The 14,804-nt window shown below is 35.0% G+C and overlaps 1 protein-coding gene across 2 annotated transcripts; it reads right to left on the bottom strand.

Moving 5' to 3' along the window:
• Window positions 1-241: 241 nt before the first annotated feature.
• LOC113764513 (squamosa promoter-binding-like protein 1) lies at window positions 242-7,316 on the bottom strand. Of its 2 annotated transcripts, XM_027308441.1 has the most exons (12): window positions 6,817-7,316; window positions 5,870-6,612; window positions 5,366-5,547; window positions 4,694-5,238; window positions 3,487-3,561; window positions 3,264-3,371; window positions 3,061-3,181; window positions 2,787-2,928; window positions 2,442-2,592; window positions 1,263-1,886; window positions 465-950; window positions 242-373 (listed from the first exon to the last, which is right to left on the bottom strand). In XM_027308441.1, exons 2-11 carry the CDS (start codon window positions 6,556-6,558, stop codon window positions 495-497), a joined length of 3,093 nt encoding a protein of 1,030 aa, XP_027164242.1. In that variant the 5' UTR covers window positions 6,559-6,612; window positions 6,817-7,316; the 3' UTR covers window positions 242-373; window positions 465-494. The 2 variants fall into 2 exon arrangements, with proteins under 2 accessions (XP_027164242.1, XP_027164233.1); XM_027308432.1 differs by having other exon boundaries at window positions 323-950.
• Between the last annotated feature and the right edge of the window lie 7,488 nt (window positions 7,317-14,804).

Below are 14,804 nucleotides of genomic sequence, written 5' to 3'. Positions count from 1 at the left end.
GGTTAGGAATCCTTCTCACATATGTGATATAGATGGTTCCATGCTGTAGAGGAAGACTAGATCATCATGAGAGGAGGAATTCGTTTCATGTTGGGATCGAAACCCGCCTTTCCTTTCCTCCCCCCGTGTTATTGTGTATGAAGAATATCTCCAAGCAGATCCCCGCTCAAACTCAAAGGCCGAAAACGGGGAGAAGAAAAAGGTAACTCCTACAGCATTCATTAGAGTAGCACTTCGTAGAAGAAAGCAATCATCCAAACTCTTTTGCTTTCCAATGACAAAACCATACGAGCTTCCAACACCGAAAATTGTGCTTTGAGACGACAAGAAATCTAACAGTCCTTTGACTAGTAGTAGTATCCCATCCAACAACCTGCAACAGTATGCTTATTACCAATGTCTCTATAACTTTACAATTTTACCAATGTCTACAATACCCGATAAGAGATCAATATGTTTATTACCATATCAGGTCTGATGCCCGTATTGGGGTCTCACCAAGAACCGTAGTCCAACATTTCCCACCTGAAGGGGCGGAACACAAATAGAACTTCAGGTGAGCTTTTAAACAGCAGTGCCACACAAACGCAGACTGCAGCTATAGCTACCATTGAGAGCATGCCCGGTCTGTAGAGAGGAGAACCATTGCCACCTCCTGTAGCAACAAATTTTCTATCACAAAGCCTACAACGATGGAGCTCAGCTGAACCTATCTCAGACCTTGCAATTTCAAAGCTGGTCTTTCTTGCCTCCTCTTCTTCATTTTGCTTCGTCCTACCACTAGAGACTGCGTTTGGAATATCGACAACCGCCACATGCCCAACCAAAATTTTTTTGTGGATCTTCCTCTGGACCAGGTGGACGTAAGAGTAGTGTCCTCTCAGCCGAGCATAATCTTCAGGGGTGAAACCATTGTTGTCACGAGCATTTTTCCATGCTTCAACTGCCACCTTTACATCACGCATAATATTAAATAAAAACCAAGTTCAATCAGTGTACTATTTCTTTAATTGATGCTACCAAGTAGTGCTCATTGAGATAGGTGACTGCTCGAGCCCGACAGGATCCTATTGCTAAGTAAGACAAATAGGTAGCATGCTAAAACTCAGCTGACTAGTCAATGCCTTGAGATTGAAAGACTTGTGTCTTGAAACCAGAAAAATTAAAAATAAAAAACCCACAATCTTAATATTACTTCAAACAAATGATGGACATCCATACAAAAAACAATGTATTTCCCAGTAGAGGAGGAGCAAGATTACCTGTCCAGGATCATTAGTCAATGCACTCAGTACATCCTCAGACCCATCTGTACCAGCTGCGACATGAAGAGGAGTCAACCCTGCTGGACCCACTGCATCAGGTCTAAACAACGGGCTTCCTTCACTACCAACCAGAGAAGCGTATTCCAAACTCAGTTCATTTGCTATTCTCTCTGGGACATATCTTAATAGTAGCTCCACCAAAGGCCTGGAATTTCTTCTCACTGCTCTGTGAAGGAGACCCATCTCAAACATTGCAGACCTTAACAAAGGCTGCTCTCTTGCACCTATATTACCATCAAGAAGAAGATCTAGGAGTTTCTTCACGACAGCACACCAACCATGGTCTGCTGAGAACTGTATAATCCAATTGAATCGTGTGAAAGCAAAAGGATGAGAATTTTGATCTGAGTGCCCTAGTTTAGACTTCAACTGACTTCTATGGAGAAGCCAACCAAATTCATGTATAAAATCCATGGCCAATTTTCTACTTTCGGTTTTCACACCAAGACAATCTGTCTCAGGTAATTCCATTTCACTTTCAAGCATACGGATCTCAGAGCAAACATCCTTTTCAGCAACTATAAAAGGAAAAAAGCTGCTACTAAGGCCAAGATCTTCAAGCTGGATGGTTAAAATATATCAAGAGTAAGGAAAACAAGGAGAATTGCACCCAAATCATAAATTGGGAAAAAAGAATTTAAATTTTCTCACTATATTAAATAACCAACAGAAGAGACTTATATGAACATAATGTAACATAAATTGGGAAAAAAGAATTTAAGTTTTCTCACTGGATTAAATAAATAACAGGAGACCTATATGAACATAATGTAACAAACAACAAAGGCACCCTCATGCAGCACACAAATTTATCAAGATAAAGTCTAAAGACGTTTGAGCAGCCTGGTTTATGACTACCTTGCATAGCAGGGTCCCATAAAACCAAGCTCCCAAAATTTATTAAAAAAAAAAAAAAAAAAAAGTAACAAGGTTTGAGGTGAAAGAATACAGAAACAGAGGCTAGGATAACTATCATCACTCGAACAGTTCTTCAGGGCTACATCATTTGACTTATGAATTACCCAACTTGAGACTGCTCACCTGCTATTTCTAGACAAAGAATGTATATCCCGCAATACTGGGACAAGGAAAGTTACACAAGCAGCAAAAACATACCTCAAGGAATCCTCTTCCAGTCACTACAGGGATAGAACACGCAAAATTTAAGCATTGAAGCTCATCATGCTCCTTAAAGCTGTCAATATGTTCAAGTGACTGCCCATTATCTTCAAAAAGCACATAACTTCCTCTTAGAGCACCTAGTATCCTGCCAAAGAGGAAAAGCAGCAGCGCAGACGCTGTGCATGAAAATCCTAGTCCAACACCAAATCTATATCTAGTAGCAACATAGTGTAGTATTAGACAATCCGAAACCATTGGAGTACAGTATTATGAACATGGAAATCATGGTTGATATGTGCTTTAAGGACATCAATGACTATGCCCAAATATTCTGCATACCTTGTGGAGGGCCTTGACAGATTAACGCCTGTAATTGTGAATTCAGCTCTCTCAGATGGTGGTACAGCAATGGGTTTGACACTCACAATTGCACCATAATAGCTGCTTTGTGAAGGTAAGGATGTTTCTACAACAATACGACCTGCAATACACAGCAGTATGCTATAATCCATCTAAAAAGCGGATTTTGAAATAAACCAATTCAAAGGAGAGGAAAAATGTCCTTTTCCTTGTATAATGCAAAGCAAACAAACAGCATAAATGATGGACTTGCCACTGCATATAAAAACAATTCGGTTCTGCACCCTTGCGTAAATCCATCCAGTTCTCCAGAAAGAGCCATCATCAGAGACATTAAGAAGCCTACTCAAACTGGAGCCCAAATTATGAGAAAGCTGTACAAAGCAAGTCCAACATTTGTATGGAGTGATATGCTGAGGTAGAGAAGAATTGTGTCTTGTGAAGAATGGAACATACCTCCTCCCATGCCAACACAGATGTACAAAGATATATTGTTAAGACAATACAACCAGGCCTAATGTAGCTCTCAATGTCAGTAGGACTGTGAGATAACCAATCAAGAATCTAAAGGTTCAAGAGAAGTAGTTAATACTCAGAAAAGAGTAAACGAATCATTTTCATAACCAGAAACACAGAGAGAAAGTAAACGAGTAACTGAATAATCAATTCTAAAACTTACCTGTCCCCGTAATGAACCTGGAAAGTCACTTGGTTGTTTCCCAAAGAGCTTGAAAACAATACGATCTGTCCGACTCTGCAATACACAAAAGAGGGACAGAAAAACCATTCAAATTAGAAGGGAGCGAAAAAGATTTGAACTTGGTAACAAGTTTAATATGGTTATTCTGCTTCCCAACAAAGATTTTAACAACCAGACATTACATATATTCAAGTGACACTGAAACACTAGATTTCAAAAGTAGACAGTTTTAACATCCAGCAATTATTTTACCCCTCTCCATCTTTTGGAACCACCCTTGGCTGACAGTTGTATGATTTGAATAATATGCTTAAGGATAACAGTCATAAAAGCAGTAGAATTCCCCAAGGTAGTAAAACAATGCCCTTCTCTTCCCATTATTGCGAAAGATATGCATCACTCTTGTCTATAGGACATAACCTTATTTTTTGTTTATGATGTCAGGAATTTTATATTACTTACATTTTGAAGCAAATAAAGGTAACCCAAATAAAGAATAGTTCAGTTTTATCTCATTCTTTGCAAGAAAATCATCATCTAATAAACTTCTTCAAGTTCTCCCCTGCTCTTTTGTTGATTTTAATTCTGTCATCTGTTGACAATAGACCTTTGCTCAAAATGAAATGAAATTGGGTTCCTAAAACAAACAACTCACAAATAGTCAAATACACTCTCATAACACTGGGCATCTTCTGGCATGACTAGACAAAGATGAAAACTATCTTCATAGTTGTAGGTCGTCTCATTTCAAAGACTAAAAAAAACTGATGTAGTAGCACTATTCAAACCCCTTCATTGATGAGCAACCATTACAATCTATGATAAAAATAAGCAAAATAATGTAGACTCCTGAAAAAAGACTCGATTTCCTCATATCTTAGGTACAATAAAAATGTAGGGTAGTGATAAGGGATATTTTCTCAAAATGGAAAGCCTAAAATACCCTACTTGCTGCCTCTACCTCCATTTACACATTCAGGCATTCATTCAGATAGTAGTCAACAATGATGGTAGAACTCAACCATATACATCCAAGAGAAACTTTAGCATTATGCAGGACAGTTCAACAGAGGAAGTTCTCAAAATAAATCTGAACAAACAGAACAATAAAATGAAGCAAACAATAAAAAAAACTATAAAGAGAAGCAAGTAATAGAACTTTAAATTGAAGCAAAAAACAATGTACCCGAGCATCTGCACTGGAACTAGAAGGCGACGGAGCTGAAGCTGAATCTGAATTGCCACTTGTTTGAGGAGGACTTGATTGATGAGAATTCTGTCGCATCCATGAATGGTATTCAAGATTACTAGTTGCTACATCAACAGGGACTGGTGACCTCTCTAAATCTTCTATGGCTGCCTCCAAATCAATATAAGCATCATTCAAATCAAAATTATTCAACTTATTCCTCTCCACATGATTTTCATTTACTTGTACATAAGCTACAGAACTTTGAGTGGGCTGCGAGGATGAGGTTGGCAAATCTTCAACCTGCACATCACGGTTGTGTAGTATGTTCTGTGACATCTCAGGGTGTTTGGAGATTGGCAAGCCTTGAGTACCATTAGCAAGCAGGGCAGATACCATTTCTGCTCCATTATTCGGGAAGTTTTGAGGTAGCTGCAGAAGACGAGATATGTCTTTGTCCCCATGTAAGGCACCATGGCCACCAAGGCTTCTTAGAAGATGAGACAGTAATTCCTGATCATCTGTTTGGTTTGTTTTACCGGCTACATTTAATGGAATCGAAAGCCATTAGAAATTGAGGGCTTAAGCAAGAAATAGTTCCAAAGCCACAGGCATAGTGTCCTAAAAGGGTCACATATAAAAGTATGGCGAACAGTGTATGTAACTCACAGTGGATGTGTGAGAGTATCTTGACTATGCACATCAACAAATAACCACTAGCTTGGCTATCATTCGAGGAAGTTTCATTTGCCATGGGATCAGGTTGCGTTTTCCTCCTCCTTTTGTTATGACCAGCTAATCGTCTACGACAACTCCGCTTCCCTTCATCAAACTCCTGAAGCGCATGAAACCTGCAAGTTGAAAGTATTTGGCATCTAGCAGAACAATTGGGCCTTATAGTATAACTGTAAAGAGCCAGCAAGCAAAACTCTGAAGAAAGGGCTTCAACAGAAACTATAATAAATTAGTATAAATTTCTTTGGAGCCCTCCACCTAGATGAAATATTAGAGAGGAAAGCTGAACTCCGGAAGTAGAATTAGGTGGAGTGCGACGAAAAAATAAATGAATATAAACAGATTACGAGTCCAAGGCAGCATTTTCGAAGTTCAAAATGACTTCAAACCAAGAGGCCACGCCAAAGTCCTTAGGAAGGGAGGGAGGGAGGGACTAACCTACTGCACTGCTGGCAGAAACGCTGCATAACATTGGCAACAAGAGCCCTACTGGCTTTGGAGTGCATCTCGCAAACTTTATGGCGCCTGTGGTAATCCTTGGCCTTGGTCAGATCGGCCTTGCAATCCTCAACTTGGCAAACCGCACGGCTTGCAGCAGTAGCAGCAGCCTTGGTCTTCTTCCCGGAAGCATATCTCTCGCACTCGGGGGTATAGCAGTCTCGTCCACCACGACTGTTAAGCTTGAGAGCAAGACTAGCAGGAGCGGCCTCGTCCTCCAAATTGTCATCACGAACCACGAGAACCCTCCTCCGCTTGTCCAATTCCCTTCTTGACCCGGCCCCAACCCCTCCGCCAAGGTTCTTGAATTCATCTGAGCATGAGGATGAGGTGCTGGAGGAAGATCGAGCAGCAACATCACGATGATGATGATGATGATTATTAACTCCTCCAGTTTCAAGAGGGAAAAAGTGCCTGCTTTGCTGATGATGATAATTAATCAAGGGACTAGTAGTAGAAGAGTTGATGAGAGGGGTAGCGAGGAATAGATCCTCATCCCATTTCCAGTCATTAAGATCCCACTCCAAATTACTCCTCTTGTTGGCCGCCGCCTTCGAATCCCCAGAACCCACAGCACGAGTAAGAAGCTCAGCTTGGCCTCCAAGTCCAAGTCTCGTTCTTGCCTCCATTAGTAATGGTAATAATTTGCAATCAACACCAGAGACGGACCCAGTTCAACTCTCCTGCACAAACAACAGGAGCAGCAGTGGTAGTAATAGTACTTCACAAGCAAGCAGCCGAGAGAGAAGAGCGGATGATAATAATTGAAAAAAGAAAACTAGTATTACTAGTACTGGAATCCTACTCCGATCGCCAATCACAAATTGACAGCTGGATAAGACACCACATCTCTAATGTGTTGTTGAAGAAGGAGGAGGAAGTAGTACCTGTAATCAAAAGCTAATCGGCCTCTGTTCTACCCCAGAAGTCCAGAAACAGTACGCCCACGCACCCATGATTCCAATTAATAGCAACCCACATGCCCAAAGATTTACTCTTTTTTTGTTTTCTTTCAACCCCAGAGCGAAGAAGAAAAAATCCACTTAAAAAAAAAGGGGGGTCATAAATTACTGGCCTGAATCAGAGTAGCCGGGCAGGGTGATTCCTTCATTTCTAAATAAAAATAAATAAAGACCCAATCGTAGTAGGTCATAACCCAAGTCCTTTTATTGAATAGAAGAGAAGAAGAAGAAGATCAAAAGTAAGGCGGAGTTTGGGGGACCGGCCTCAATAAAGATAAAAAACAGTAGGAAGCTAGAGCTTTAGCGTAAGTTGGGCGATGGCTGTGTGAGAGTTGGAGGAGGAGAGGACCACCGCGGGGGAGTGGCTGTCCAGATGAATGATGATGGTGATGATAGAGACTTTCGGTGGTGAACTTACACGTCGCTGCTTAAAATGATTATCGTCCCTTCGTTCGTAATAATAATAATAATAATAATAATATAGTATGAACGAACGGAGTATCATCAACGTGGATTGCGGGAAATGGAGACGAAGGTACATGTCATCTAGTCTACGTAAATAAAATACTTTACTACTACTAATTTTTATGCGTCTGGATTACGTGTTACATTCAGCTCCATAAAATACAAACAAACGTAGGAATAAACCATAAGTAAAGATGATAAGTAAAGATGTAAGGTATTCATGTTAGAATTACTTCTATTATATTATATTCAATTCAAAAAATTTTCATATTTCTTATATTTCAAACACATTTTAAAAAATATCCATGCTTTTTAATTAACCGTATAAAATACGCAACAAACTCTTGATGTGTTATGTTTCACGAGTTATATTTCAATTTTTGAAATTTACGCGTCCGCAACAACTTATTTTTCTAGTTATACACTGAATAACAACAACATGCTTATAACATAATAAATTGTTTCCGATTCACTATAAAATGTTTAGACTTTGGATCAATATGGTCAGAGTCAATTTATGAAAAAGTTGATTAGGAATCTTTTTTATCATAAGTACAATTCAACAAATATAAACTAAAGAATAAGTTCTCTTAATCGTGATTAAGTACTTATCCCACTAGTGATACATAAAAAATAGACTAATTGTCAAAATAGTTAAAAGCATTTCATACCAACACCATGTCTCTTTTTAGCTAAAGAGCACCATCTTTGTTAAATTAGTTTATTTTAATATAAAAATATAACCTACAAACAAAAAAATTTTGAGTAGAAATAGCAAAATTTTAATTTTAATTCAACTTCTAAACTATTACTATGCAAATTTTTGCATGACCTGTATACATAAGTTTCAAATATTGGTAATTGGGGATTGCAATTTGATAAATAGTTAATGTATTGGCCAATATGAAGTGCTTTGGAGATTTTTTTTTTTTAAAAAAAAAAATTCTTTTAAATTTTATTGTATTTCATTCCAACTAAATTGTAATTTTCCAATAATAAAAGTTTAAAGTATCCTTTTCAATGTGCATGTATATTGATGTTTTATTGAATAATCTTATGTAAAAAATATATTTTATTTGATAGTTAAATAATACATAACCTATTGAAATACAAAATAAACTCATGATGGAATAAAAGTTAATCCTATTCATAGAGATTCCTTAAAATTTCTATTCCAAAAATAAAAAGTTCGACACAATTGAGATTTAAACAAGATATTAAATGCAGTTACTAATTCATGATCTGACATATACAAAATAACAACTTCATCCGCAATTCTTGGAAAATTTGTATGAAAGCCTTTCATTTGACTACTTTGGATCAAAGTTTGATTTTTACAGAATATATGCTAATTTGAAGAGATACATAATTGAGCGTTCAATTATTTATGTAGATGAGAAATACTGTGATACTTCAAAACAATATAAATAAATAAATATATATATATATATATATATTAGACCAAATTTAACACAATGAGTATAAGCATATAAATATTGGTTCCAAGTATGCAAAAGAGAATACATGTGAGAAAATGTTGACATGAATACACAAAAAAGAAGAAGGAATAGAATAATTAATTAGATTTTCCAAGTTTTTATTTATTATGATTTATAGTACAGACCTATAATTTAACATATGCTTGCTTTAATTTGCATGTTGTATCTTCTTAAGATACTCAGTATCACCATGTCGAATTTAGGAGACTATTCCTATCCTAATTCCAAAAACTGGTCACAAACCATGCAAAGTCAAATCTACAACGATATGTTATTAATAAATCTAATAAATTTAAGTGTAGATTAATAAGAATTTGACTTTGACTATTAAACACCAGTGAATTTTTGTCAATTTTTGGTAAGTGAGTTTTTTGTCAAGTTTTCTAACAACTTAAGGGTCTGTTTGCAAATGAATTTTTGCTCAAGTTTGTTTTCTACCAGTTTTTTTAGCTATTTTAGCTATAGTAACCGAAAAGAACTTCTCAAAATTTTTAAACTATACATTTCAAAATATCCAAAAATACAAAAAAAAAAAAATTTCCTTTATTCCTTTCTTTTTCTTTCTCCCCCACTTCAACCCACAACCACCTCTGCCACCACCCACCACCGACCGACACCTTTGGTTGTGATATCGAGAAAAATAAAGAAATATAAAGATTTTTTAAATTACAGTTTTTTATTAATTTTTTTCATTTTCTTTAGTATTTTCTTTGTTAGTTATATCTTTTTTTCCTTCAGATAAATCTAAAACTCCTTTGAAAAAGAAAACGAAATAGTTTACATTTTTTGTTAATTCAATAAAATAAATATAATATAAATAGTAGACTGGAAATGGAAGTCTATTTATCGCATCCATCACACAAAAATATCGGATGCAAAACATTTGGTACATGAAGCCACGATCGATAAATATATAGATTTTCTTTTCTTTTCTCCCTCTCCCTCCTCCCTCCCCGCACCATTCTCCCCCCGTCGCGTGATCAGATCATGTCGAGCAACCAGGGGAGAAGGGGAGGGGGAGGGTGGCGGGGGAGAAGGGAGGGGGAGGGTGGCGAGGAGGAGAGGGAAAGGAATAAGAGAAAGAAAGAGAGACAAAAGCAAAAAAAAAATTTGCTTCCGCTTCTCCTGCTGCAACTTCCAGCGGTGGGGAGGGAGGGAAAGGGAAGAGAGGTGGCAGAGGAGAAAGAGAGTGAGAAGAGAAAAAAAGATAGAAGAAAGCAAAAAAAAAAAAAAAATTGTTTCTACTATTGCAACTTCCAGTCGTGGGGAGGGAGAAATGGCAGGGAAGGGACTAGGGAGAAGAAAAAAGAGAAGAAAAAAAATAACAAAGAAAGAAAGAAAAAGAAAAAGGAAAAAGAAAGAGAAAGAGAAAAAGAAAAAGAAAAGAAAAGAAAAAGGTTTCCATTTTAAAAAAATTTTCTTCAATTTCTACAGTAAATTACAATAAAACTTTTTAGGCAAACAGTTAAAAATCTCATTTGTGAAATAAGGCCTAAATTATAGTGATTTCAAAAACTCCTCAAAGTTTTTGACGTATACACTTTAAAATATTTAAAAACACACAAAAAATTTTCCCTTATTTCATTTCTTCTTCTTTTTCCCGATACCCAACCAACCACCACCTCCGCTGGTCGGCACTTCGTCAGTGCATCCAACAACCTTCTTTTCTTTCCTTCTTCCTCTCTCCTGTCTTTGCCTCTCCTCCTTCACTCTCTCTCATCTTCTCTTCTCCGCTCCCCCTTTTTTTCTTTATTTCTCCCATTTCCTTCTTTCCTTTGCTGTTGACAGAAGTCAACAATGAGTAGGGAGTAAGGAGAAAGAGCAATGATTGGGTAGAGGAGAAAGAAAATAAGTGGAAAGAAAAAAGAAAGTTTACCAATCTCAACAAGTTTTTCTACAATTTTTACAGTAAACCGTTACAAAAGTTTTACACAAACACTCAAAAAATTCAATTACCAAATAGGATTTAAATTTTGATTGAAACATTAAAAACTACATCACACAAATCAAACATCAGCATTGCAATTCTTCTAGTTGGTCCACAACCCTTTTCTTTTTCTGTTTTTATTTTTCTTGAGACAGTCCATAGCCATTCTTAATCCTTATAATATGGAAAGGACCCATCTCTTACACCATATACAGGGATGGAAACGGGGCAGGGGGTAGGATAGGGGATCCTTCCCCCAATTTCAGTCTCATGTTTTAAAATGTCCCCTTGACCTTCCCATCTCGTGTTTTTTCAACCCCCCATCCCATCCAGCCTTGCCCCATACCTTAGTGGGTGTTCCTGTTATTGTGTAATTATATTTTTTTATTTTGACATTATTTATATATATATATAACATCGATAACAATATTATAAATTACATTTTTAGATTTTGGCTAAATATTCAATGTGAAATCAATGTTAAAAATCACTTTGATTTTTTAATTCATTTATCTACTTTTAATTGCAAACCTAAACTTATAATCATCATATTTATTTAAACAACTTACAGTATGAAAAAAAATTGAAGTAAGCTAAAAATAGCCAATATATATGTGTGTGTGTGCATACATTATTCATATATTAGTAACGGGGGATAGGGCAAGGATATCCTACCTTGTCTCCAATCCCGTTTAAAATGGGAGGAGAAAAATCACCCCTGCCTCCATATCCATCAGCTACCTTATGACTTTCCAAAAGCACGTGTCCTGATTGTCATTCCTAATCATATATGTTCCCCCAATGAGAAAATGATGTCTTACTTGACATTCTTAATTCTCAATTCTTCGTGTTATTTGTTAGTTTGTATTCTATTCTTCATGCTATCCCATTAAGATTCGACGATAGTCATTTAAATTAATTATTTTGAGATAAATGCCCTTGTATTACAAGTGTTTGATTTGGAAAATAATTTTTTTAAATCAAATTTTTAGCTAATATACCTATTAAACCTCTTAGAGCTTATAAAATTCTCAAAAACCACCAAATACAATTTACCATATTTTTATACACAAACTTACCTTATTTTTATACATAAAATAAATAAATAAAAACTCCCAAATACAATTCACTTATTCCTATACACAAAATAAATAAACAAAAATTTTCAAATACAACTCACATTCTACCGCCACCCTCTCCTCCATTACTATCCCTTACTCTCTCCTTCTTCGTTATCTCTCTTTCCCCTTCCTGCTGATTTCTCCATTGCATTCCATTCTTTCTCATCCCCTCACAGCTGTTTCCTTGCATCCCCTCTCCTTTCAACAGTTATAGTCTGTCGCGGGAGAGAGAGAAAAAAGTGTGGAGAAGGGGTTGCCACCAGATCGCCCCTTCTCCGCACCATCTCCCCTTCGTCCCGTAACAAATTTGTCCCAAGTCCTTCGCTCAAGTCTTTTCTACTTAATTAAATATGAATAAAGATGAATATATAGTTCTAGGTTTAATGACATTATAAAAATTTAAATTATTTAAAAGAATATTTATAAAAAAAGAACATCTACCAAGTTTTTGATACGGAGTACATTATTTCATGTATACTAAACAAACTAGTGGGAATACCCATGTTATGCACGGTGCTGACATTATAGGAAAAAAAATAAAATGGTGAACAAATAAAGGTGAAAAAATTTTACCAATAAAATTAAAATATAATATCTGTTTAACAATAGTTTGAAATATAATAGAATGTATATATCATTCAAGAACCGTCTTTTTTCGGTTGTATGAGAACTTTTTTTATCATTGTATGAGAATTGTTAACAAAAAAATACAATAGTTAATATAGAATAACATCAATAGAATTTAATACAATTGTGTTGTAATCAAATGAAAAATACGCACCAATTGAATTGTTATTAACACCCATAGTTAATGAAGTAATCCCTATATAAAAATATTTTGGTACATGTAGTAATTGGTAATCTATAAAATAAAATAAATTGTTAATCTATAAAATTGCTAAGTTGTCTATAAATAGCATCAATAGAATGTAATACAATTGTATTGTAATCGAACAATTGTAATACAATTGTATTGTATTGTATCTATAGTTGATTTAGCAAGATAGTGCAGCCAAAAAATGTGTATGTAAGATGAGTTTGACGATATAAAAAGCTGTATATTTACCATGATCACGCAAAATAATTGGTGATGTGGATGCCTGGCGATCTTGAGGACAGTTAGATTTTTCATTTCTTTGATCTAGAAATAAAATATATATTAAATTAAAAATCAATAGTTTATGTATTTATTTCATGTATAAATAGTGATACATTGTATGAGAACTGTTAACCAAAAAAATACAATAATTAATATAGAAATAGCATCAATAGAATTTAATAGAATTGCATTGTAATCAAATGAAAACAATTACAGAGAAGTGGTTACCTGAACTAAGAAATGCAGTTTTAAATGCTCAAAAGTGCCTTGACGATTGCACATATGTCAGGAGCTTGGTGAGTTCTTTGCTCCTCTTGAATTATTTTATTTTTTCTAATTGTAATATATTACTTGCAGGTGTTAAGTAGGACTTGGTTTTAACCTTTCGTTTAAGTATTTTAAGCAATGAACTATTTATTCCATGAGTTGAATTGTACTGTTGCTAGATAGATGAATCACGTAGTTGTAATTGTCATTGTTGATAAAGAAAAGAAAGGCTAGAATGCAATTTTGCCAAAAGTATTTCTGACGAAATTAAAAATTAATCCAATTTTAATAATGGGCGTATAGTGCCTTAGTTATTAGTAGTATCTGAATTGTTTTTCTCCAATTATAAACCTTTTTTAATTATTTTTTTTAATTATCAAAAAATCTTTTTTTTATTTCATGCACGATCATTTTTGGAATAAAATTATGAAAATAACTATCGTAACACCTATTTTATGTGATAAATGTGCAATAAAAAATAATTAAAAAAATTTCAGTAATACAAACAAATAAATTTTTATAATATACAATTTATGTTAGAAATAGTAGAACCCTCGATCATGAACCTATACCATCCGCAATTATATAAGCAAGCAACACCTTTTTATCTTTGCTTTACAGTGTAACAATAAGCAAACAATCGTTCATAAGATTTTGTAAAAAATTTTCAAAAATAATGGATGATCAGAAAATCAATGCAATATCATTCATGACAAAAAAACAAAGCAAAAGCAAAACATACTTAAAAGGCAGAGGGGACTGACTTGGAAAATTAAGCCGGCCGCAAGAAGGTTGATTTATGCTGGAGTCTCTGCACATAACATCTTCCACTACTGCTCACAAAAGAAACAAAATCAATACATTTACAAAATCAATAGAGAACCCAAAACAAATAAGAAACTGAGAGAGAGGGTGAGGGAATTAACTCGATAAGTTAATTAAGTCGATCAGTAAAAGAAGAATTTGTAGGAGTAATTGTAGGATGAGTTAAGATAGTGGGATAGTAGGAATATTGATTGGTGATAAGGTGATAGTGGGATAGTGAGAATATTGATCGGTAATAAGGTGGGTTATAACCCACTACTTTTTTATGTATTAAAATAAATACAAAAATATGAGTTAAGATAGTGGGAGTGAGATAGTGAGAATATTGATTGGTGATAAGGTGGGTTATAACCCACTATTTTTTAATGTATTAAAATAAATACAAAAATCTAGAAAAGAGTATGACAAGTTTAGAAAGCATTGAGAGGGTTTATGCTAAAAATCCCTTCCTGAATACATATAGATATAGATTTTTAAAATTTAGTAAATAATCAAAATTTTAAAATAAACTAATTTTTAAAAATTAATATGAATGAATATATAGGATTGTTGTTAATTTTTGTATTTAAATTATTCATATTTGTATAAATTCATAATAAATAGAAAAAAAGACACTATTCTAATTGGAGAGACGGGGGGCAAAAATAGCACATTCATCGCCGGCTTTGGATTTTGGATGAAGAAGAAAAGTGGGAAAAAAAAAAGGCCAA

Source organism: Coffea eugenioides, chromosome 1, assembly GCF_003713205.1.
Source record: "Coffea eugenioides isolate CCC68of chromosome 1, Ceug_1.0, whole genome shotgun sequence".
Taxonomy (NCBI): Eukaryota; Viridiplantae; Streptophyta; class Magnoliopsida; order Gentianales; family Rubiaceae; genus Coffea; species Coffea eugenioides.
The sequence above is the reverse complement of the archived record's forward strand: the minus strand, read 5'-3'. Positions and strand labels throughout refer to the sequence as shown.

Excerpts from the sequence above, each read along its gene's own strand:
- LOC113764513 (XM_027308441.1), bottom strand. The coding sequence starts at position 6,558 with ATGGAGGCAAGAACGAGACTTGGACTTGGAGGCCAAGCTGAGCTTCTT. Across the intron at positions 2,929-3,060 it reads AATTGTTTTTATATGCAGTG|GTCGTATTGTTGTAGAAACA; the intron begins GCAAGTCCATCA and ends TGTGTATTGCAG. Across the intron at positions 951-1,262 it reads TGACTAATGATCCTGGACAG|GTGGCAGTTGAAGCATGGAA; the intron begins GTAATCTTGCTC and ends CGTGATGTAAAG.